This window comes from Chiloscyllium punctatum, chromosome 4 (assembly GCF_047496795.1).
Source record: "Chiloscyllium punctatum isolate Juve2018m chromosome 4, sChiPun1.3, whole genome shotgun sequence".
Classification (NCBI taxonomy): domain Eukaryota; kingdom Metazoa; phylum Chordata; class Chondrichthyes; order Orectolobiformes; family Hemiscylliidae; genus Chiloscyllium; species Chiloscyllium punctatum.
This window is the reverse complement of record NC_092742.1, coordinates 102,916,852-102,942,013: the sequence shown is the minus strand read 5'-3', so window position 1 is coordinate 102,942,013 and position 25,162 is coordinate 102,916,852. Positions and strand designations below refer to the sequence as shown.

General features: G+C 42.2%; 1 protein-coding gene across 2 annotated transcripts in view; it reads left to right on the top strand.

Moving 5' to 3' along the window:
• The window catches only part of ubr1 (ubiquitin protein ligase E3 component n-recognin 1), a 220,515-nt gene that overhangs the window by 98,652 nt on the left and 96,701 nt on the right, over positions 1-25,162 (top strand). For both annotated transcript variants that reach the window (XM_072569440.1, XM_072569439.1), the window contains exons 23-25: positions 12,169-12,271; positions 14,347-14,395; positions 22,571-22,725. In XM_072569440.1, coding sequence (XP_072425541.1) covers positions 12,169-12,271; positions 14,347-14,395; positions 22,571-22,725 — 307 coding nt within the window. The remainder of the gene's footprint in view (positions 1-12,168; positions 12,272-14,346; positions 14,396-22,570; positions 22,726-25,162) is intronic.

Below are 25,162 nucleotides of genomic sequence, written 5' to 3'. Positions count from 1 at the left end.
AAGGGCATTTTGTGTGCTGTAGACCTTTGTGACTCTATGACTATGATTATCATCAAACCAGAAGGTCAACCCTGGTTCAATGGAGAGTGCAGGAGGGCATGCTAAGAGCAACACCAGGCATTCTTAAAAATTAGGTATCAACCTGATGAGATTAGAAAACAGGACTGTTTGTGTGTCAAGCACCATAAACAGAAAATAATAGAGCTATGTGATTCCGCAACCAATGGATTAGATTTAAGCTCTCCAGTCCTTCCATGTCCGGTTAGGAATGCTGGTAGACTATTAAACAATTGACTGGTGGACAATGCTGCACAAATATCCAGATCCTCAATGATGGGGCAGCCCAGCACATCAGTGCAAATGGTAAGGCTGAACTTCTGCAACAGTCTTCAGGCAGAGTGCCAAGTGGGTGATCCATCTCTGCCTCCTCCAGAGCTTTCCAGCATCTCAGATGTCAGTCTTCAGCTAATTCGATTCACTCCACGTGATATCAAGAAATGTTTGGAAGTGCTTAAACTGCAAAAGCTATGGACCATGACAACATACAACAATAGTACTGAAGACTTGTGTGTTTTAGAACTTTCCACGCCCCTAGCCAAGCTGTTCCGCTACTGCCACAAAAGTAGCATCTACCCAACAATGTGGAAACGTTGCCCAGGTAGGTCTTGTGCATAAAATCCAATCTGGCCAGTTACTGCTCCATCAGTCTACCCTCAATCATCAGTAAGGTGATGGAAGGTGTCATCAACAGTGCAATCAAGCATGTTCAGGTTGGGTTCCACCTGGGCTATACAGCTCCTGACCTCAGTTCAAACATAGACAAAAAAACTGAACTCTGGACAAGGTGTCAGAGACAGCCCATGGCATCAAGGCTGCATTTGACCGAATATGGCATCAAGGAACCCTCACAAAATTGGAATCAATGAATATCGTGGAGAAAACTCATCACTGATCAGAGTCCAACCTGGCACAAAACAAAACGTTTGTTGTTGATGGAAATCAGTCATCTCAGTTCGAGAACATTTCTGCAGGAGTTCCTCAGGGTAATGTGTCCTAGGCCCAACCATCTATGGCTGCTTCATTAATTACCATTCCTATATTGGAAGGTCAGAGTGAAGATGTTGTTTGCAGTAGCACAATGTTCCACACCATTTGCAGTTCTTCATTCACTAAAGCAGTCCATGCCCAAATGCAATAAAATCTGAACAATACCTAGGTTTGGGCTGACAAGTGGCAAGTAACATTTGCATCACATAATTGCCAGGCAGTAACGGTTTCCAACAAGAGGAAATCGTATTATGGCCTCTTTTTGGAAGGTAACTTACAGAAGCCATTCAGTCCACCTGCTCCATTCGGTTGTGGCTGATATATTCCTCTACACCATTCTCCTTCCTTCTCATCAGATCCTTTGATCGTTTACTAATCAAAACTGTCTGTCTTACATACGGTCACCATCCCTGAAACCCACATGATCAACATTCTGGGGGTTACCAGTGACCAGAACTGGACTGGCAATGTAAATACTGTGGATACAAGAGTAGGTCAGAGGCTGGGAATCCCGCAGCGAGTAACTCACCACCTCACTCCCCAAAGCCTGTCCACTATCTACAAGGCACAAGTTAGGACCGTGGATGAGTTTAGCTCCAATAGCACTTAAGCTTGACTCCATCCAGGCCAAAGCAGCCCACTTGACTAGCACCATGTCCTCAACCATTCAGTCTGTCTCTGCACTGATGGTCAGTTCGCAAAAATGTGCAGAAATTCACCAAGGTTGCTAAAACAGCACCTGCCAAACTTAAGACTGTTATGATGCAGAAAGCCAAGGGCAACAGATAAATGGGAACACCACCACCTGTAACTTTCCCTCCAAACCACTCCCATCGTGACTTGGAAATATATCGCTGTTTCTTCAGCATCACGGCATCAAAATCCTGGAATTCTCTCCATAATAGCATCGAGAGTCTACCTACAGCACGTGGACTGCAGAGTTCAAGAAAGCAGCTTGTCACCACCATCTCACGGGCAATTAGGGATGGACAATAAACCATGCTCACATCCTGTAGAACATAGAACAATACAGTGCAGAACAGGCTCTTCAGCCCTCGATGTTGTGCCAACCTGTGACCTATTCTCAGCTTGTCTCCCTATACTATCCCATCATCATCCATGTGCTTATCTAAGGATTGTTTAAATCTCCCTAATGTGGCTGAGCTGCCTACATTAGCAGGTAGGGCATTCCACACCCTTACCACTCTCTGCGTAAAGAACCTGCCTCTGACATCTGTCTTAAATCTATCACCCCTCAATTTGTAGTTATGCCCCCTCGTACAAGCTGCCGTCATCATCCTAGGAAAAAGACTTTCACTGTCTACCCTATCTAATCCTCTGATCATCTTGTATGTCTCTATCAAATCCCCTCTTGGCCGCCTTCTTTCCAGTGAGAACAGATCCAAGTCTCTCAGCTTTTCCTCATAAAACCTTCCCTCCAGACCAGACAACATCCTGGTAAATCTCCTCTGCACCTTTTCCAGTGCTTCCACATCCTGCCCGAAATATGGGGACCAGAACTGTATACAATATTCCAAGTGTGGCCACACTAGTTTTGTATGGTTGCAGCATGATATTGCGGCTCCGGAACTCAATCCCTGTACGAATGACATCTAATACACCGTATACCTTCTTAACAGCACTATTCACCTGGGTGGCAACTTTCAGGGATCTGTGTACATGGACTCCAAGATCCCTCTGCACATCCACACTACCAACAATCTTTCCATTGACCTAGTACTCTGCCTTCCTGTTGTTCTTTCCAAAGTGCATCACCTCACAGTTGCATTGAACTTCATTTGCCACCTCTCAGCCCAATTCTGCAGTTTATCCAAGTCCCCCTGCAACCTGTAACATCCTTCCAAACTGTCTACTACTCCACGGACTTTAGTGTCATCAGCAAATTTATCCACCTATGCCTGCATCTAAGTCACTTATAAAAATGACAAACAGTAGTGGTCCCAAAACAGATCCTTGTGGTACAACACTAGTAACTGGACTCCAGGCTGAATATTTTCCATCAACCACCCACTTGCTGCCTTCTTTCAGAAAGCCAGTTTCTAATCCAAACTGCTAAATCACCCTCAATTTCATACTTCTGCATTTTTTTTACAACAGCCTACCGTGTGGAACCTTATCAAAGGCTTTACTGAAGTCCATGTATACCATGTCAATTGCCCTACCCTCATCTTGGTCACCTTGGTTTGTGAGACACGACCTGCCCTTGACGAAACCATGTTGACTGTCTGGAATCAAATTGTTGCTTGCTAGATGATTATAAATCTTATCTCTTATAATCCTTTCCAAAACCTTTCCTACAACAGAAGTAAGGTCAATAATTATCTGGGTCATCTCTACTGCCCTTCTTGAACATGAACCTTACCAAGAATCAATCTACTTCCCCTTCCTGCTGCCTGTTTCTGTCTTACATAGACACCCCTTTTGACTTGCTAGACCTGGCGTCTTCCACAAGGAGGAAACATTATCTCCACATCCACCATGTGAAGGCCCATCAGGATCTTGTACGTTTCTATCAACTCTCCTTTTACCTTTCTAAACTGCAGTGGATGTAAGCCTAACCCATCAGAAGGAAGTAGGAAGATTCGAAGGAGAAGTTGTTAAGGCTGAAGAACAGTTCCGTCTATCTCATCCCAGATCCAACCCTCCAACTTGGCACCACCCTCTTGACCTATCCTAGCTGTCCACCTTCCATACCTCCTATCTGCTCCACCCATCCCTCAGACCTATCGCTGTTACTCCCCACCTGCATCCACCTATCGCTTTCCCAGCCATCTTACCCTCCCCAGCCCCACTCCCATCCTCCTATTCATCTCTGCCCGTTCCCCCTCCACATTCCTGATTAATGGCTTATGCCCAAAACATCAATTCTCCTGCTTCTCGGATGTTGCCCGACCTGCTGCGCTTTTCCAGCGCCACACTTTTTGACACAGAATTTCTAGGTAGAGAGATCAAAAGATGGTACTAACGGTGGAAATGGAGTGTTGACAGGCTGGATAACAAGTCTCTGCAAGTGATCCAAAGTGTCAGACAATGTGAGTAAAGTGTTAACACCTGAGTAGCAAGTAAAGAAATAAGCTGTGATTTTTACTAATTGACGCAGCGGGATAATTACAGAAAATTAAAAATAAGACACAGGGCACGATTGGCAGAGGACCCCTCGTTTTCCAGTTTTTTTTTGGAGTGGAGAAACAATGCCATGCTCTTTGCCACCTTCAATATGTCATTGATGATGATGAACATCTCACCAAGATCAATCCTATGCCTCCATTTCTAGCCTTCAAACAATTGCCAATCCTTAGACAGATCAATGTTCAGAACAACACCAACCACAACACCCCACAATCCTAACACAGCAAGCTCTTCAAGACATGCCAGATCATCTACATGGATACTACCATCACAAATGGGATTGCGACCCACCATGTACAGGGCAGATGCTCCTATGATTCAGCCCATGTTGGCTATCTCATACGCTGCAGACAAAGATGCCCCAAGTCATGGTATATTGGCAAGACCATGCAGTCACTACAACAGCAGATGAATTGACACTGTGCAGCATTTACCAAGCAGGAATATTCCCTCCTAGCCAGGGAGCACTTCAGCGGTCCAGAACATTCAGCCTCCAAACTTGTGGTAAATGTCCTCTGAAGTAGCCTTTGAAATGCACAGCAACGCAGAATTGTCGAGCAGAAACTGATAGCCAAGCCCTGTACCCACGAAGACGGTCTTCTTCATGATCTTGGGTTCATGTAACCTCACCATGCTGTTCTGTATTTGTAAAATCTCCCTTACTGTCTTGTTTTGACACCATCCCTTTGATAACCTATGCTCTCCACACCTAATCAGGCTGTACAGTTTTGGATTGCTTGTTACTTCGGTTAGACCATTGGCATGCGACTCTTAGATCTATCATGTTATTCTGGCCATTTGGTTTGTCTCCAGCACCATTGTATTTTTGTTTTTTTGTAATTATCTCTCTAACTCAAATAATTACATCATATGTCATCTTTTCACTTGTTATTCAGCTGTTAACATTTTACTCACACTGTCTGACACTTCTGATCACCTGCAGAGACTTGTAATTCAGCCTTTCAACACTCCACTCACATCACTCATATAATCGTTTGATCTCTCTGCCTATCATTTCTGTGCTTATATGCTTCTCTTCACCTGATGAAGGAGTAGCGCTCTGAGAGCTTGTGATCTTAAACAAATATGTTTGTCTATAACCTGGGGTCATGTGACTTCTGACCTGACCCAGTCTCATAAGAGAACCTGATCATTCCAAGTATTCGTGATGTGAAGGTGCTGGTGTTAGACTGGAATGAACAAAGTTAAAAAATCACACAACACCAGGTTATAGTCCAACAGGTTTATTTGGAAGCACTAGCTTTTGAGAAAGCACGAGCTTCCAAATCACCTGATGAATGAGCAGGGCCTTGAAAGCTAGTGCTTCCAGATAAACCTGTTGGGCTATAACCTGGTGTTGTGTGATTTTTAACTTATTCCAGGTACCAATCTAATATGTCTTCTCTGAACTGCTTCCAAACATTTCCATGCTTCCTTATCTAAGGAGCCCAATACTAAACTATGCAATATTCCAGATATGGGCTCACTAATGCACAGTACAAATGAAGTATAACCTCCCTACTTTTGACTTCAGTTCTCTTTCTAATAAATGATAATATTTGTGTTGGCTTTCCTGATTAGTTGCTGTGCATCAATGCTTTCATTTTATGTTTCATGCACTAGGATACTCAGATCTCTCTACATCACAGAATCTGCAGTCGCTCTTTGTTTAAATAACACCTTATTTCTGCTGCTGTTAAAATGGACAGTTTTACATTTTTCTACATTTGCCGGATCTTTCCTACTTACTTAGCCTGTCTAACTACATGCCTTTGTAGCTTCCTTATGGTCTCTTCACAATTTACTTTTCCTATCTATCTTTGTCTCATCAGAAATTTGGAAAAATATCTTCCATCCCTTCCTTCATGTCTGTTTCCTATTAGCCAGTCAATTTTCTATCCATGCCAATTTATTACCCTCTGTACCATGAGCTTTTATTTTCCACAATAATCTTTAATTTGAAACATTATTGAATACCTTCTGGAAATCGTCTACTTATAGTACATCCACAAGTTTCCCTTTAACCACTGCACGTTATTTCTTCAAAGAGCTGTAACTAATAAGTTAGTCAGACTTTATTTCCCTTTCACAAAACCTTGTTGACTCTATCAACAGTCTTGCAACATAGATGTTAAGTTAATTGTTCTATATTGAATAGGGCTTTCACATTGGCAGTGATGGTGATAGTACTTGACTCTTCCGCCGTATTGTTTAGCATTAATGGGATGTTTGGTAGATCTTCCATCATAAAAACCGATGCAAAATATTTGTTTAACTCCTCTGCCATTTGTTATTCCCCATACGTATTGGTAAGGTAAACAGGGGCAGGATTTACATAGATAATGGTAGGATGCTGGTGAGTGTTGCCAAACAAAGGCATCTAGAATGCAGGTGCATAGTTCCTTGATAGTGGAGTCTCAGGTAGACAGGGTGGTGAAGAAGGGATTTGGCATGCTTGCCATGATTGGTCAGTGCATTGAGTGAAAGAGTTGGGGTGCCCTGTTGTGGCTGCACAGAGCACCGCACTCAATCCTGATCTTCCTGCTATAGGAAAGATATTGTGAAACTTGAAAGGGTTCAGAAAAGATTGAGAAGGATGTTGCTGGGATTGGAGGGTGTGGGCTATCGGGAGACGCTGAATAGGCTGGGGCTTTTTTCCTTGGAGCATTGGAGGCTGAGAGATGAGCTTATAGAAGTTTATAAAATCATGAGGAGCATGGATGTGGTGAATAGTGAAGGTTCCTTTTCCAGGTAGGGGGATCCAAAACAAAAGGACATAGGTTTAAGGTGGGTGGGGGGGGGGGGGGGGGGGGGGAGATTTAGAAGGGATCTGAGGGGCAGAATTTTCATGCACAGGGTAGTGTGTGTGTGTGGAACGAGGTGGTGGAGGTTGGTAAAATTACAACATTTAAAAGTCATCTGGACAGGTGGATGGATGGGGAAGATTTAGAGGGGAATGGGCTGAATACTGGGCTTGCTTGGTATGGAAGGTTTGAGTTATAAAGAAAGGCTGGGAGTTTTTCCCACTGGAGCATAGGAGGTTGAGAGATGACCTGACAGAAGTTTATAAGATAATGAGAGGTATAGGTAGAGTTGATGGTATTGTCTTTTCCCTAAGATGAGAAGTTTCAAGGCTGCGGGCACATTTTTAAGGTGAGAGGAAACTGGTTTCAAAAAGACATGAGGAAAATTTTTTGAGACAGAGGGTGGTCTGCGTGTGGAATGAACTTCCTGGGGAATAGGGGATGCGGGTATTATTACAACGTTCAAAAGGCATTTGGATGGATACATGAATGGGAAAGGTTTGGAGGGATATGAGCCAGGAGCAGGCAGGTGGGACTAGTTTAGTTTGGGGTTATATTTGGCATTAAGTGATTGGACTGAGGTGTCTGTTTCCATGCTGTATGACTCTATAGATATGTCCACAGATTCATTTTCTAAGTGGCTTGTGTTCATTTTGACCTCTCCCTCTTCCTTTTTTAATTTAAAGAAGCTCTTATTGTCAGTTTTTATATTCCTTGCTATCCCCATCTCAAACAAATATGCTGGTTTGGAAAGTCTGGGGGTGATGCACTCTCAGGGGAATATAACACGAACAGCCAAATTTTTGTTATCAGGGCAGGCTGTAATGTAATGAGGGGTACGTCTGATTCCAAGCGATCAATTGAGATAGTGGACTCTCCAGTTAGAGGCATAGACAGACGTTACTGCAGCCAGCAGCGAGAAATCAGAAAGGTGTGTTGCCTCCCTGGTGCCAGGATCAAGGATATCAAGAGAGGGTGCAGAAATTTCTCCTAGGGGAGAGGGCCCAGCAGGAGGTCATTATACACATAGGAAGGGGATAGGATGAGATTCTGCAGGGAGAGTGTAGGAAGTTAGACAGGAATTTAAAAAGGAGGTCCTCAAGGATAGTAATATCAGGATTACTCCTGGTGCTACAACCTGGTGAGGGTCGGAATAGGAGGATAGAGCAGATGAATGCGTGGCTGAGGAGCTCATGCATGGGAGAAGGATTCACATTTTTAGATCATTGGAATCTCTTCTGGGGTAGAAATGACCTGCACAAGAAGTATAGTTGCACCTGAATTGGAAAGGGACTAAATACTGGCAGGGAGATTTACTAGATTTTCTAGAGTTGCTCAGGAGGATTTAAACTGGTAAACGGGGGGCACCCAGGGATGTAGTGAGGAAAGAGATCAATCTGAGACTGGTACAGTTGAGAAAAGAAACAAGTCAAACACTCAGGGCAGGCAGGAGGAAAGCAGAGAACATGATAGAACTGATAAATTAAGCTGCATTAACTTTAATACAAAAGACCTCACAGGGAAAGATGAATTCGGGGTATGATTAGGAACATGTGTCTGGGATAACATAGCAGTTACACAAACATGGCTCAGGGATGGACAAGTCTGGCAGCTTAATGTTTCAGGATAGACCAGATCTAAAAGTTGAAGTTCTAAATTGGAGGAAGGCTAATTTTGACAGTATTAGGCAAGAAACTTCAAAAGCTGACTGGGGGCAGATGTTCACAGGTAAAGGGACGGCAGAAAAATAGGAAGCCTGCAGAAATGAAATAACAAGAGTCCAGAGATGTTACACAGAGGAACCTCGATTATCCGAAGGAGATATCGAGGTCCTGATAGAAACATTACATCAAAGACATGTTTCCAACACCTGACATTTGCTGTTTTTTATGTCTTTTCTTTCCACTTATCCTGTCATATACTTCTGTTAACCATGGTAGGTTTATAGCTGAAAATGTGTTGCTGGAAAAGCGCAGCAGGTCAGGCAGCATCCAAGGAGCAGGAGAATCGACGTTTTGGGCATGAGCCCTTCTTCAGGAAGGGCTTCTTCGGGCTCATGCCCTAAACGTCAATTCTCCTGCTCCTTGGATGCTGCCTGACCTGCTGCGCTTTTCCAGCAACACATTTTCAGCTCTGATCTCCAGCATCTGCAGTCCTCACTTTCTCCTTCATGGTAGGTTTATCTCTCTCTTAGAATCCTTCCTCCTCACTGCGATATATTTTTGCTGGGAGTCATGATTGTCTCCTTAAATGTTTCTCTCACTGCTTGTTTACTATCTCTCCTGCTAACCTATCTGCCCACTCCACTGTCGCTAAGTATCCTCATTTCATTGTAATTCCCTGTATTTAACTTAAACATAGTTGTTTCCAGCCCAAATTTTTCACTCTCAAACTGAATATTAAATTCATCGTTTTATGATCACTGCTGCCAAGGGGATATTTTGCTGCAATCATTTATTAAACCTGCCTCATTACCTATTACCAGACCAAGAATCGCTGCTCCGTGGCATATCGATCTAGGTTTTCATGTTAGCAACACACTAGGTTCCACTGATCAGTTTACAATATACATTAATAACTTGGAGAAAGGGACCAAGCCTATTCGAGTCAGATTTGTAGACAATGCAAACATAAAAAGTCAGGTTGCAAGAGGGATGTAAACAATTTACAGAAATGTTAATAGGTTAAGTAAGTAGACAAAAAGATTTCAAATGGAGAATATAGTATGGGAGAATGTGGTGTTCATTTTGGAAGGGGGATCAAAAGAACAGCATTATTTAAATGGGTACAAAATACTGCAGAAAGCTGCAGCACTCAAGGACTTGGAGATATTTGTACATGAAACACAAAGCCAATACGCCAATAATTGGGAAGGCTAATTGGAATGCTGGCCCTTATTTCAACAAGGTTGGCATATAAGAGTAGGGAAGTCTTATTGGATCTGTACAAAGTGCTGGTGAGATGGTATTTGGAATACTGTGAGCAGTTTTGGTCCCCTAACCTAACAAAAGATATTTCTTTGGAGGCAGCTCAGAAGATTCACGAGGATGATTCCCAGTGTTGAGGATTTGTCTTCTGAACAAACACTAAATGGGTTGGGATTCTACTCGCTGCCGTTTAGAAAGGATAAGAAGTGATCTCATAGCATTCTTAAGCAGCATGACAGGGTAAATACAGAGAGGATGTGACTCCTAAAGGGATAGTCTAGGACCAGAGAACATAGTCATGGAGTTTGGGGGCGGGGCACAATTTAAGATTGAAATGTGGAAGAATTTCTGCCCTGAGAGTTGAGAGGGTTTGGAACTTCTTGTCACAGAGGGAGCAGAGTCTTTAAAAGTGAGAGAGATTTTTGATCAGTTAGGGAATCAAAGGTTACAGGGAAGAGGCAGGAAAATGGGAATGAGGAATGTCGAATCACTCATGATCCTATTAAATGGCGGATCAGCCATGATCCTGTTAAATGGTAGAGCAGGCTCAGTGGGTCAAATGCCTACTCCTGTTCCTATTTCTTATGTTCTGTCTGATTGTCTTAACTATTGCAAAGTGCAGTACAAATGTGTTTTTAATAACAACATCATCTTTATAGCAAATGTGAAGCTAACTGGACCATAGTTTCCTGGTTATTTTTTATTTCTCTCCTTTTGAATAAAGAAGGTATATTTGCTTAACAATTTTCCAACTGCTGTGTTATATCACATTGGCAGTGTTCTTTTTCCATGGAATGCTTTTTTTTTGATAACTTTAGATCTTAGTCTTAAGAAGTTTCCGCTGTACCAACTGGCTGACATCATTTCTATAACTGAGATACAAAAGCATTTTATTTTTACTTGGCAAGTAATTCAGGGAGTACTGTGGCATTTCCAGCAATGGCTTATTGTCATCTATTTTTTTCTCTGAATTGTTGAATGTCATCTATCAGGATATACATCCTACAGCACAAGGCATTGTGTGGTTTTCTTCCCCATTGTTGCCAGAATTTTCCAACATCTCCTGAGCACAAGGTTACATTGCTCTGATTGTTGAATGTGCAAGAAAGAAATTCTGCGTATCCTCTTGATCGCATAGAGTCAACCTAAACCTGTTCCACCATTCAGTGACATCATGACTAATCTGTGACCTAACTTCATAGACCTTACATTTTCCCACATTCCTCACATCTTTGATTAAGAAAAATAACCACTCTCAGATCAATTTTTCCTTCAAAGTCGCTGATTTATTGTAATTTCTGGGGAAAAGTTCCAAGGAGCTGCCACCTTTGTGCATGGCGAATTTTCCTAATTTCACTTCTGCAAGGTCTGATTCAGATCTTTGGTCCTGAACTTTCCGATCAGTAAAAAGTAGTTTCTGTCTTGGCCCCCTTTAAATTTCTCTTAAGTCATGTAAACTTTGACCAAGTCACTCCTTGACCATTCTAAATTTCTTCCAAATCTTCTGAAGGTAGTACAATCCTCTATTATATAATCTCCCTTGTTACTGACATTGATGAACTAAACTCTCAGCTGTGGATTAATAGATCCACTGTTTTATGAATTTCTCTGGAGAGTCACAGGCTAAAAGAGTAAAACAAAAGTGAAGTGGAGCCCAAAGGTGAACTGATGTGTAAACGTGTTACCTTTCCAGTGGATTCTGTAGTCAGCTCCAGCACTTTGCATTCCTTTGAAACTGAGGGTGCTTAATTACAGGACATTGCACATTGCTTTTTTAAAATTCATTTATGAAACATGGGCATCACCGGCCAGGCCAACATTTGTTGTCCATCTTAATTGCCCAGAGGATAGTTAAGTGTCAGCCACATTGCTCTGGATCTGGAGTTGTATGTAAGCCAGATCAGGTAAGGACAGCAAATTTCCTTCTCTGAAGGGTATTAGTGAACCAGATAGGTTTTTAAAACAGACAGCAGTCGTTACATTGGCATGGCTAGACAGCTTTTAAATCCAGATTTTTATTGGATTCAAATTTGACCATCTACAATGATATGATTTGAACCCATTTCAACAGAACATTAGTCAGGGCTTCGGAAATACTCGCCCAGTGACAATGCCACTGGCTACTGTATCTGCATTTTTAAATGATGGAAAGCCCATTCAGGTTATAACTAGAAAGGATGGATTGCTATGGCATTCTGAACTGAACTAGACCAAGCAATTAACTGCTGTCTTCTCTCTAGAAAGCCAGGATTGTCTGGACATGGTGTATATGAATTGAAACCAGAATATCTGAAACATTTCAATTTGTTCTTCTACCATTACTACAAGTCACAGCAGACAAAGGTAAATATTACCTCACGTTGCATCTTTTAACTAATTACTGCTAATTCTAATACCAATTCATGTATTAAATTGTTTTTCTGAGGTTGTACTTATGTACCTTTTATAAAAGAAACTTCCAAAACAATGTGGTCATGTTTTGCATAAGGCAGAAGTTAACAAGAACTGATAAGAGGCTTTACAATGGGCTACTTCGTGAATGGAATTATGCTGAGTCATACAGGTGTGCTAAAAGCTAAGATTATAAGAATTGAGTAACTGCTCTGTCTACCACAAAAGGCTTGCATTTGGGCAAAACATTCAGGATTGGTCATGTGTGCAGATAATTCCAAATAAGGTGTACACTTGGCACCTCTGCATAAAAACCCTGAGAAAACCCTTGATTATTCAACAGAACTTTGAAGAATAACATTGTCAGGAGGCATGGTGGAGATGTTGAGAAGAATTTTGGGTGAATTACAGAACCCAGGGTAGTGACAGACAGTGATTGAGACTGAGTGTTTCAGTTTTAGAGTTCTGAGTGTCTCAACTGTATTTTCAACTATGTATATTCTGTTGTGTCTCAGACGGACAACACATAAACAAGTCACGTATGGAATTCAGTGGAAACCTTTTTGCCTAGACAATTGAGAGAATATTGAACTCATTGCCACAGGGAAGACTGAAGTAAATAGATATATCTCTAAGTGTCTAGTAGCTTAATTAAGATATAGAACAAGAAGATTTTTGAATAGCCCAATGTATCTCTCATGCAGACAACAAATCTTTTATTGGCATCTCTCCATCTACACGAGATGCAGAAACAACCTATTTTGTGTTGGGTGACCACTGATCCATCTATGATGATTGAAGAGGCAGATTGTGTCAAAAGTGCCACACTTAAAGCTTCCAGGTGTCGTTGATTGTTGTCTTCAGCATTAGTGCCTATTGCCAAACCACTGATTATTGTGGTTGTGCATACCAGCCCACAAGAAATATTGCCATTTCTTATTACATTGGTTAGTGATTTCCAGCTGTGATAACTGATATGTTTGTAAGCAACCTCTGAAATGGCACTTTGGCTGAGCCACCTTTGTTTGATGACTACTACAAAATTGGAAGCTCTGTCTTTCAGAGTACTGCTGCACTTGTGGTTTTTGTTCTATTAGGAATTATTGAACTGCAGACAGCGAACTAAAAATGTTTGAACTTATCGATTAACCGTATGTTGTCCAAGATAACACCAAGATCTAAGAACATAGGTCTTATAAACCATCAGCTTGATCCTAATGGTCAGTTAAGTGTTATTCTGTCCCTGTTTTGTGAATTGGACAAAGGTGATAGCTGCTGAGCACGTTTGAATTCCTGTGACAAGAGACATCTTGACCATGAAATAGTATTATAAGGAAATCCTATAGTTTAATGTGAAATTAGTTTGTAGCTTGAAAAAGACTTGAGAGTATAAAGGGATTAATTGAAATTTTCTTGAACAATAAATAGAAAAAAGGTGCAGCAGAGGGGAGCAAGGAGAAGGTTTGCAGTTGCAAATGGTTCATACATGTAAACAGGACAGAGAGTCAAAACAAATTTAGAGCAGGGATTCTGAAATGAACAGTTTTACTGCTGTACCTTCAGTTTCGCCACAGTCCACCAGACTGCTTAATAAAGTTGATATTCAAGTGGTTGGATGAAGGTGTGTCAAGGCAATCTTTGTCATCAAGACTATTGTGAGAGAACAAGATTCTGCAGCAGCATACGTTTTGTGTGACCGTTTTTTCCAGGGAACTTCGATGAAGTAAGGCTGCCAGTAATTGTGACTCAAGGGTTGAATCATTTGAGTGGGAAAGGGAGAGATCCTATGTCTCAGAAACCAAATTATGGGACTTTGAAAGAATGTGTGTCTTTGGAAATGATGAAGGTCTTCGCTGTATCAACTATTTCAAGTGTATTTTACTTTTTTATTTGAAGTGTCAATTACCAAGTATCATACTGTTTAATAATACTTCTGTTAAGTACCTTGAAATTTATATGTCATTAAAAGTGGTGTATAAATATGCATTCTTATGTTAGTTGTCTCATTCATTTTCTCTTTATTCAAGGCTGAGGATGAACAAAAGAAGAGGAAAAAACAATCCAACAGCAATGAAGGTAATTCAGGTTTTAATTTAGGAGTTTGGTATTTTGAGGATACTATCAGGGTCAACACTTGTAGTCTGTGACGTCTTGTGCGTTTTTTGTTTTCCATATCGTAATTTTCAAGATCTAAATGGTTGCTGCCAGTGCTTTTAAGTCCCATTGTATGACCACAGCTAACACACCATGCTGGAGAATTGAAACAGAACTGCAGAGTAGCTGGATGATTAATCAAGAGCAAGAGTCTTCAAGTTAAAAAGATATGGAGTGAGTGAATGGAAACGAGCATTTAAGGCAATTAACTTTGGACCTAAAAAGACTAGGACAGAGATTATAAATCTTCGAGATTTTGAGGGCATTCAGATACATAGATCATTAAAATGCCATAACATATTCAGAAAATAATCAAAGGAAGTAATGGAATACTGGCCATTATATCCAGACGACCACAATACACATGGTAGAATGGTCATATCATACGTGGACTACATTGAGCATCTCTGTGCACTAAGCTGTTGGAAGGATATATTGAGGTCATGCAGCATAGATTTACTGTAATGAAACCTGGACCAATGTTCCCTCTAATTCTTTTTGCCATGTATGACCTACTTGTACTGCACAGTCCCTTTTAATAATGCAGGTGCCTCTGAATGTGCTTGGTGTCTGTTTCCTGCGTAGTATTTTCCTGATTGCTGTGTACTCTTAGATGCAGATCCCAGCAAAGTGCCCCAGATTATTTCACTTCCAGATGGGATTCCCCAAATTGTTCAGCGCTCAGGTATGGTGGGTTAAACTGGCTCCCGTTCTTCATTTACCCACTCCCTTGGTTAGTCACAACTATTTTAACAATGGATTGCATTCCTAGTGGAACCTTTCCTAGGCGCAAATTAATTTGTTTTAAAAGGAGCCATTTTAACCTAAGCTGGAAGAACACTTGGGATGTCAGAGAGTGGGAAACGTAATATGCTATTCCTGTTCCTGAGTTCCTAAGTGTGTAGTTCAGGTGAAGGCAGTATTGCACAAAATAACAATTAAATAATTTTTGACTTTTTAAAAATTCAGTCATGGGATGAGGACGTTGCTGGCTGGGCAGCATTTATTGCCCATCCCTAATTACGCAGAGGGCAGTTAAATGTCAACCACATTGCTGTGCATCTGGAGTCACATGTAAGCCAGACCAGGTAAATATAGCTGTTTTGTTCCCAAAATGACATTAGTGACCCAGATGGGTTTTTCTGACAATTGACTATGGATACATGGTGATTATTAGACTCTTTAATTTCAATTTTAAATTTTTTTCATTACTAAACTCAAATTTCACCATCTGCCATGGCCAGTTTCCAACCTCTGTCCCCAGCTTATTATTTGAGTCTCTAAATTAACAGTTCAGCGATAATACCACGTGGCTGTTGTCTCCCCTAAACTATCTCAATTATGTTTTGAAATTCCATTTTCGCTGTCTGTTGCTTGCTTTTGGTGAACTTGTAATTGAGCAATGAATTATTTAAGTATAAGCATTCTGATGCAAGGTATCTATTGTTTATGTTGCAGCCATTACATATGCGGCTACTATAAGTTAATGTACTAAGCACAGTACAAGTCTGGGGCTATAATCACCTTGAGCTGTGACATGAAAGCATATAACTTTGGTGCAGTGAGAACTACAGTGTTTTCATGGGTACAACTCATTTTAAATCCATCTGGGGCAGGCAGTCTCACAATTTGTTACCTGCCTGAGTGTCAGGATCTCCACCAAGAGATCTGAGACAGGTAGCAGTAATTTCCAGTTAAGTGATGTCGATGTGTAAATGGATCCTTTAAAGTTTTCCGATTGAGTGTGTAGATAGCTTGGAGCAAAGGGCTGTTTTGGGACCGGTGTAAACTGGATTTGTGCTGAGGGAGTTACAGGATCTTATGATTGAGAGATTTATTTACAGTTTAAATAAAGAATGACCTTTTCTCCATGTCAAAGTGTAGAACAAGACCACATAATTTTCAGGAAGAATTGCTGTGTGTGTGTGTGGTACCCAACTCTTAACAAAACAATTGAGTTCTGCACTGCATTTTTGGAATAAGTCTGGAGCAATTTCTAGAAGTTCTCCTTTCAGAGAGGTCAGACTTAGGAGACGTGGTGCTGGATGTGAAGAACAGTTTGACAGTTGCCCCAACAAAATTTCCAATTGGATGTAACTGAGGCTATACTTGTTGCATCACTGAAAACTCATTTTTGATGTTAGAATATTGCTTATCATAACCTACAAGGCAACATTTTATTATTTTAATTAACTATTGCAAAAATAAGCTGATAGTTATACAAAGGCAAACACAGCTTTTCACTTAACTGAATTATGTGAGGTGTGACTTGATTTTGAATTAAATATTGCCTAGCATTCTTACTGTAGAACATAGAACAGTACAGCACAGTACAGGCCATTCAGCCCTCGATGTTGTGCTGACCTTTTATCCTACTTTAAGATCAAACTCCATACCTTTCATTTTACTATTATCCAAGTGTCTATCCAAGAGTTGCTTAAATGTCCCTAATGTATCTACTACCACTGCTGGCAGTGCATTCCACTACTCTGTGTAAAGAATCTACCTCTCACATGGCCCCTAAACCTTCCTTCAATCACCTTAAAAATATGCCCCTTGAAATAGCCATTTCTGCCCTTGGGAAAAGTCTCTGGCTATCGACTCTATCTGTGCCTCATCATCTTGTACACCTCTGTCAAGTTACCTCTTATCCTTCTTCACTCCAATGAGGAAAGTCCTAGCTCCCTCAACCTTTCTTCATTAGATATGCCCTCCAGTCCCCAGGCAGCATCCTTTGCACCCTTTCTAAAGCTGCTTCATCCTTCCCCTAATGAGGTGACTGGAACTGAGCACAATATTCCAAGTGAGGTCTAACCAGGGCTGTATATAGCTACAGCATAACCTCGTGGCTCTTAAACCCAGTCCCCCTGCTAATGAAAGCCAACACATATACTGCTTCTTAATAACCCTGTCAACTTGGCAGCTTTAAGGGATCTATGGATGTTATACATCATAGAATCATAGAATCCCTACAGTGTGGAAATGGGTCATTTGGCCTAACAAGTCCACACCAACCATCCGAAGAGTATCCCACCCATACACATTCCCCTACCCCATTATTCTACATTTCCCCTGACTGATGCACCTACCCATCACATCCTTGAACACTATGGGCAATTTAGCATGGCCAGTTCACCTAACCTGCGCAGCTTTGGACTGAGGAAACCAGAGCATCTGGAGGAAACCTACAAAGACACGGGGAGAATGTGCAAATGCCACACAAACAATGGCCCATGACTGGACTGGAACTGAATCCAGGTCCCTGGTGCTGTGCAGCAGCAGTGCTAACCACAGCTATTATACCACCCTGGACCCCAAGATCCCTCTGTTCCTCGACAATGCCAAGAATCTTGCCTTTAACCCTGTAATCCTCTTTAAATTTGACCTTCCAAAATTAATCATTTCACACTTTTCCAGGTGGAACACCATCTGCGATTTCTCAACCCAGCTCTACATCCTGTCAATGTTCCATTGCAACCTACAACAAGCCTCCACACTAACCACAACTCTGCCGATGACATGAAGGTTGGCAAACTTACTCACCCATCCTTCTGCTTCCTCATCCAAGTTATTCATAAAAATCAAAATGAGCAGAGGTCTAGAACAGATCTCTGCAGAAGACCACTGGTCAACGGGCTCCAGGCTGAATATTTTCCATCAACTGCCACCCTCTGTCTTCAATGCACCAGCCAATTCTGTATCCAGACAGCCACATTTCCTTGTATCTAATGCCTCCGTACTTTCTGAATGAGCCTACCAAGGGGAACCTTATCAAGCACCTTGCTAAAATCCATATACACCACATCCACTGCTCTACCTTCATAAATGTGTTTTGTCGCATCATCAAAGAATTGAAAAGGCTTGTGAGGCATGACCTGCCCTTCACAAAGCCATGCTGACTTTATCTAATCAAACTATGCTTTTCCAAATAATCATAAATCTGGTCTATCAGAATCCTGTCCAAGAATTTGTCCACCACTGACGTAAGACTGACTGGTCTGTAATTCCCAGGGTTATCCTATTCCCTTTTTTGAACAAGGGAATAACATCCCTTGCCATCCCTTGAACATTTGCCATCCTCCAATCATCGGGTACTACTGCAGTGGACAGTGAAGACGCAAAGATTATTGCCAAAGGCACAGCAATCTCTTCCCTTGCTTCCCATAATAACCTTGGGTATAACCCATCTGGCCTAGGGTACTTACTATCCTCATGTTTTTCAAAATTTCCGGGACATCCTCCTTAACTTGTTTGAGTGTATCAGCCTTTTTTCATGCTGTTCTCACAACTGTCAAGGTCCCCCTCACTAGTGAATACTGAAGCAAAGTATTCATTAAGGACCTCTCCTACCACCTCCAACTCCAGACGCATGTTCCCTCCACTATCCCTGATCAGCCCTACCCTCACTCTGGCCATACTCTTGTTCCTCAACCTTAAGCAAGCTTTTCTCTTCCTCTTGACTAGATGTTCCACATCTCTTGTCACTCAAGTTTCCTTCACCCTACTATCCTTTTCTTGCCTCAGTGGGCGGCACGGTGGCACAGTGGTTAGCACTGCTGCCTCACAGCGCCAGAGACCCGGGTTCAATTCCCACCTCAGGCGACTGACTGTGTGGAGTTTGCACGTTCTCCCCGTGTCTGCGTGGGTTTCCTCCGGGTGCTCTGGTTTCCTCCCACTGTCCAAAGATGTGCAGGTCAGGTGAATTGGCCATGCTAAATTGCCCGTAGTGTGAGGTAAGGGGTAGATATAGATGTAGGGGTATGGGTGGGTTACGCTTCGGCGGGGCGGTGTGGACTTGTTGGGCCGAAGGGTCTGTTTCCACACTGTAAGTAATCTAATCTAATCTAATCTAATCTATCCAGCACTATCAGCAGGTGCTCCCTAAACAATCTCCACAATTCTGTCATGCATTTCCCTGAGAATATCTGTTCCTAATTTATGCTGCACAGTTCCTGGCTAATAGCATTGTAATCCCTCCTCCCCCAATTAAATACTTTCCCATACTGTCTGCTCCTTTCCCTCCCCACGAGTATGGTAACGGTCTTGGAGTTGTGATCACTATCACCAAAATGCTGTCCCACCGAGAGATCTGACACGTGGCCAGGTTCGTTGCCAAATCCAATATGTCCTCCCCTCTGGTTGGCCTATCTACATATTGAGTCAGGAATCTTTCCTGGATACACCTGACAAAATCTGCTCCATCCAAACTATTTACATGAAGGAGGTTCCAATCAACGTTAGCAAAATTGAAGTCACCGATGACAACAACCCTGTTACTTCTGACCTTTCCAAAATCTGCCTCCCAATCTGTTTCTCTGTGTCTCTGTTGCTATTGGGGGTTCTATAGAAAACTTCCAATAAAGTGACTTCTCCTTTCCTGTTTCTGACTTCCACCGTACTGACTCTATAGACAAACCTCCCTTTCTGCAGTGTAATACTATCCCTGATTAGCAATGCCACTCCTCCACCTCTCTCCCTATTCCTTCTGAAAGATTTAATCTCTGGAACATCCAACAACCATTTCTGCCCCTGTGATATCCAAGTCACCGTGATGGTCTCAACATTATAGCTCCAAGTACTGATCCATGCTCTGTTCATCATCCTTATTCCTCATACTTTTTGCGTTACAGTAGACACACTTCATTGTTTCACACTGATTGCAACTTTGCCCTATCAACTGTCTATCCTTCCTCAGACTCTGCACGCTGTATCTGCCTGTTCACCAGCTACCCCATCCTCTGATCCATTGCTCTGGTTCCCATCCCCTTGCCAAACTAGTTTAAACCCTCCCGAAGAGCTCTAGCAAACCTCACGCCCAGCATATTAATCCCCTCCAGTTCAGGTGCAACCTGTCCTCCTTGTACAGGTCCCATTTTCCCCAGAAGGTATCCCAATGATCCATGTCTCTAAAGCGCTCCCTCCTACACTGGCCCTGCAAGCACGTGTTCAGCTGAACTTGCTGTCTGTTCCTAGCCTCACTAGCACATGGCACTGGTAGCCATTCTGAGATTACTATTCTGCTTGTCCTGCCTTTTAGCTTCCAACCTAACTCCCTTTTCAGGTCCTCATAACTTTTCCTGGCTATGTCATTGGTACTGATGTGCATCACAATTTCTGGCTGCTCACCCTCCCCCTCAATCCTGTAGAATCGATCAGAGACAGTCTTGACCCTGGCACCCGGGGGGCAATATGCCATCCTTGTGTGGGACCACAGAATCTCCTGTCTGTTTCTCTACATTGTTCTATAATTCCTCAGCTTTATTATCCATGTCTATAACAAAAGAAACACTGAGCAGATACCTGGCAAAAATGAAAAAAAAGCAACCACAAATAACACAAGCTGTACAATAATCAAAATGCCATTTACTAATGCTTTGAAAGGTACAATGTCTCAATGTCATGCAAATGCTGCCAGGGCTCCAGACTGACCCTGGTCTGTGTGCTCTAATACTTCACTCAAGCCTCTTCCTGACCAAATCAGTTCTTCTGAGCTTGGCTGTTATCCCTTTCCTGTCCTTTGTCTATTCATCAAACATCCCCTTGAACCTATCAATGTTAACTACTTTAGCCAGTGGGTGGCACAGTAGCACAGTGGTTAGCACTGCTGCCTCGCAGTGCCAGAGACCCGGGTTAGCCAGCTAGTTAAAAGGAAACGACGTAAAAGAATTTCAGTCAATCTATAAAATCGTGAATATCAAAGTTGACTGCTCAACTATCCACACTCCACTCTACTCTTTTCGATCCATTTATTGTTTGGTGTTATTTCTTCCCATGTTTAGGAGCTTCAAAAACAACTGATTGTTTTGTTAACTACAGAAAGCATGGATAAATTAGCTTCTTTTAAAATGTAAATTAATTTGGTCTGGGGGAAAGCATCTACAAGGAAGGGAATCCTTTGAACTAACCTTGCTGCAATCAAACAAGAGGTCAGGCTTACAAAGAAAGGATGCCAATTTATCCCTCCTCACGAGAGCTTGACAATTCAGCATGTTGTCTGGGACTGTATTAATTAGTTTAACCCTGCCAGGAATCTGATTGGAATGTCTGTATTCATATGTGCCATATCCTGGATGAAAAGGTTCTGCCCAGAGAGTGTCTTTCTTTCCCATTGATTACATCTTTGCTGAACATGGTGAATTATCTCACCGTGGGGCGGCACGGTGACTCAGTGGTTAGCATTGCTGCCTCACAGCACCAGAGTCCCAAGTTCGATTCCAGCCTCAGTCTGTGTGGAGTTTGCACATTCTCCCCATGTCTGCATGGGTTTCCTCTGGGTGCTCCGGTTTCCTCCCACAGTCCAAAGATGTGCAGGTCAGGTGAATTGGCCATGCTAAATTGCCCGTAGTGTTCGGTGAAGGGGTAAATGTAGGGGAATGGGTCTGGGTGGGTTGCTTTTCGGAAGGTCAATGTGGACTTGTTGGGCCGAAGGGTCTGTTTCCACACAATAAGTAATCTAACCTTGTGCTTCCGACTTTTGTATTCTCAACACATTTTGTTAAACTAATTGTTACCTAATTTTATATTTGATCTGTTGGTATTTGTGCTCGTACATTCACAAGGACAAGTAGCATGTATGTGGAGAAACTGTGAAATTGATTCACAGTTTATAAACCTTAACAGGTAACCCCATCATCTCTCTTGCACAGATTAGAAACTCGAAATCAGCACTATTTCCTGAGTATTGCATTCTTCAAATTATGGTTCAATGCTTACAAATATTGTGTGCTGTTTTTGTAGTGCAGAGACGACAGGATCTGGCATTATATGATGTGGTTTCTGAGATTTGAAGTTTTATTTACCTGTTTGATCTAAAGCATGAATGTGTTGATTGTGGTCTGCTAGTTTTAACAGGGTGAAAATGAGGACTGCAGATGCTGGAGATTAGAGTCAAGATTAGAGTGGTGCTGGAAAAGTGCAGCAGATCAGGCAGCATCCGAGGAACAGGAGAATGGACGTTTCATGGAAAAGCCCTTCATCAGGAATGAGGCCAGCTGTACTTTTCCAACACCACTCTAATCTTGACTGCTAGTTTTATCACGCTCGGTTATGATTGAGTAGATCGACTTGTTAATGGACCGTTTGCAATCTGTCTTTCAGCCCTGCCACCACCCCTCCCTCCTCCATTCTATTCCACATTTGTGAAGGTCACAAACATTTTGAGCTGTGATGTTTTAATGCTGATCCTCCGATTAGTTCTCCAACGGGCTGTGGATTCTACCGGGCGGTTGTGGAGTGAAGCAATGGTACAGAAGGTATGCATTTGCAGAGTTTGTGATGCGCATGTTGCTAATTTTCCTTTTTAATTGCCTTATTTCATGCTCCATACTGTTCCTTCGTGGGAAGGTGACCGAAACTACATTTTATAAACTAATGCGAATGCTGCTCTCATTCAGGCTTCCTGTAAGTGTACAGAAATGTCCCTTTTCATACAGGAAAGAGTGAGCTGTCCTTAAAGGGGCAGGAAAATTATTTTAGGTCAATCAGAAATAGTCAGCATGACTTTGTCAGAAGGGGGTCATGCCTAACAAATCTGGTGGAATTGTTCAAGGAGGTGACAAGGTTGGGATAGTTGATGTAGTTTATGTGGATTTTGGCAAGGCCTTTGACAAGGTCCCACCCAGGAAACTGATAAAGAAGATAAAAACTCATGGCATGCAAGGTAACTGGGTAAAGTGGATCCAAAATTGGCATAATGACAGGAGACAGAGGGTGGTGATAGAAGGTTGTTTTTGTTACTGGAGACCAGTGTCCAGTGGCATACCACAGGGACCAGTGCTGGGTCCCTCCTTGTTCATGATATATATAAATAGAGCCACAGAGATGTACACCACGACCACAGACTCTATTGTCCAACTCATCCATGCTGACCAGGTATCCTAAATTTATCTAGTCCCATTTGCCAGCATTTAGCTCATATCTCTCTCAACCCGTCTTATCCAGATACTTTTTAAGTATGGTAATTATACTAGCCTTCACCACTGCTTCTGCAGTTCATTCTGTACACCTTTGTGTAAAAACATTGCTGCTTAGGTCCCTTTCAATTTTTCCCCTCTCAATTTAAACCTGTGCCCTCCTGCTTTAGATTCCTCCACCTTGGGAAAAAGACCTTGACAATCCAAGCCCCTCATGATTTTATAGACTTCTACAAGGTCACCCCTCAACCTCCAATATTCTGGGGAAAATAGCCCCACCCTAATCTCTCTCTATAGCTCAGACCCTTCAACCATAGCAACATCCTTGTAAATCTTTTCTGAACCCTTTCAAATTTAATAACATCTTTTCAACAGCAGGAAGATCAGAATTGAACACTATTCCAAAAGTCACCTAACCAATGGCCTGCACAGCCACAGCATTACTTTCAACTTCAATATTCAATGCATTGATTAATAAAGGCAAGCGTACCAAATGCCGCCTTCACTACCCTGTCTACTTGCGTCTTCACTTTCAAAGAGTTATGAACCTGAACTGCAAGTCTTTGTTCAGCAACACTTCCCAGGACCTTATCATTAAGTGTATAAGCCCTGTCCTGATTTGTCTTTCCAAAATGCAGCACCTCCCACTTATCTAGATTAAACTCCCAAGTGCCACTTCTCAGCCCATTGGCCCATCTGATCAAGATAAGTGATGCAGTTGAGAATGTGGGAGCAGTGATAAATAAGATTGATGATGCAAATGTTGGCTGACACTGGAGACGAAAGTAATAGGTTACAGGGGTATGTAAACTGGTTAGTCTGATGGGCAGATCAATGTCAGATGGAACTTAATGCTGATAAATGTGAGATAATGCACTTTGTAACAAGCAACAAGGCAAAGGAGTAATCAATGAATGGCAAGACATTAGGAAGCTCACGAGCAGTGGGATCTTAGAATGCTTGTTCATGTATCCCTGGAGGAGGCAGGACAGGTTACTAGGGTAGTTGAGAAGGCCTATGCAACACTTGCCTATATCAATCCAGGCAGAGATGATAAGAGCAGGAAGGTTAGGTTGGAGCTGTGGTAAGGCTGCAGGACTTTGGTTAGCCTACAGTTGGAACACTGTGCTGTTCTGGTCTACACACAAGAGGAAGGCTGTGATTCCACTGGAGGGGTGCAAAGGACATTCACCAGGATGTTGCCTTGGATGCAGCATTTCAGCTATGAAGAGAGACTGGAAAAACTCTCATTGTTTTCTTTGGAGCAGAAAAGGTTGAAAAGGGAACCTGATAGAGCTACATAAGATTATGAATGGCATAGACAGAGTGATTAGAAAGCACTTGTTCCCCTTAGTTGAAGGGTCAAGAATAAGGAGGAATAATTTTGAAGTGAAAGGCAGATGGTTGAGAAAGGATTTGAGAATTTTCTTCTCACCCACAGGATGGCGGAGGTCAATAATGGGCTGTCATGGAGTGTAGTTCAGGCAGAAACCTCATGACTTTTTTAATAAGTACTTGGATGAGCACTTGAAGTGTCATAACATTCAAGTGGGGCTAGTGTAGGTAGTAGCATACTTTTGGCAGCACAGTCTCAATGGTTTAAAGGGTGTCTTCTGTGACCTCAGGTGCAACTTTTTCATGCAGAGTGTGGTACGTGTATGCCAAAGGATGTGGTGGAGGCTGGTACAATTGCAACATTTAAAAGGCATTTGGATGGGTATATGAATAGGAAGGGTTTGGAGGGGTTTTGAGCCGGGTGCTGGCAAGTGGGACTAAT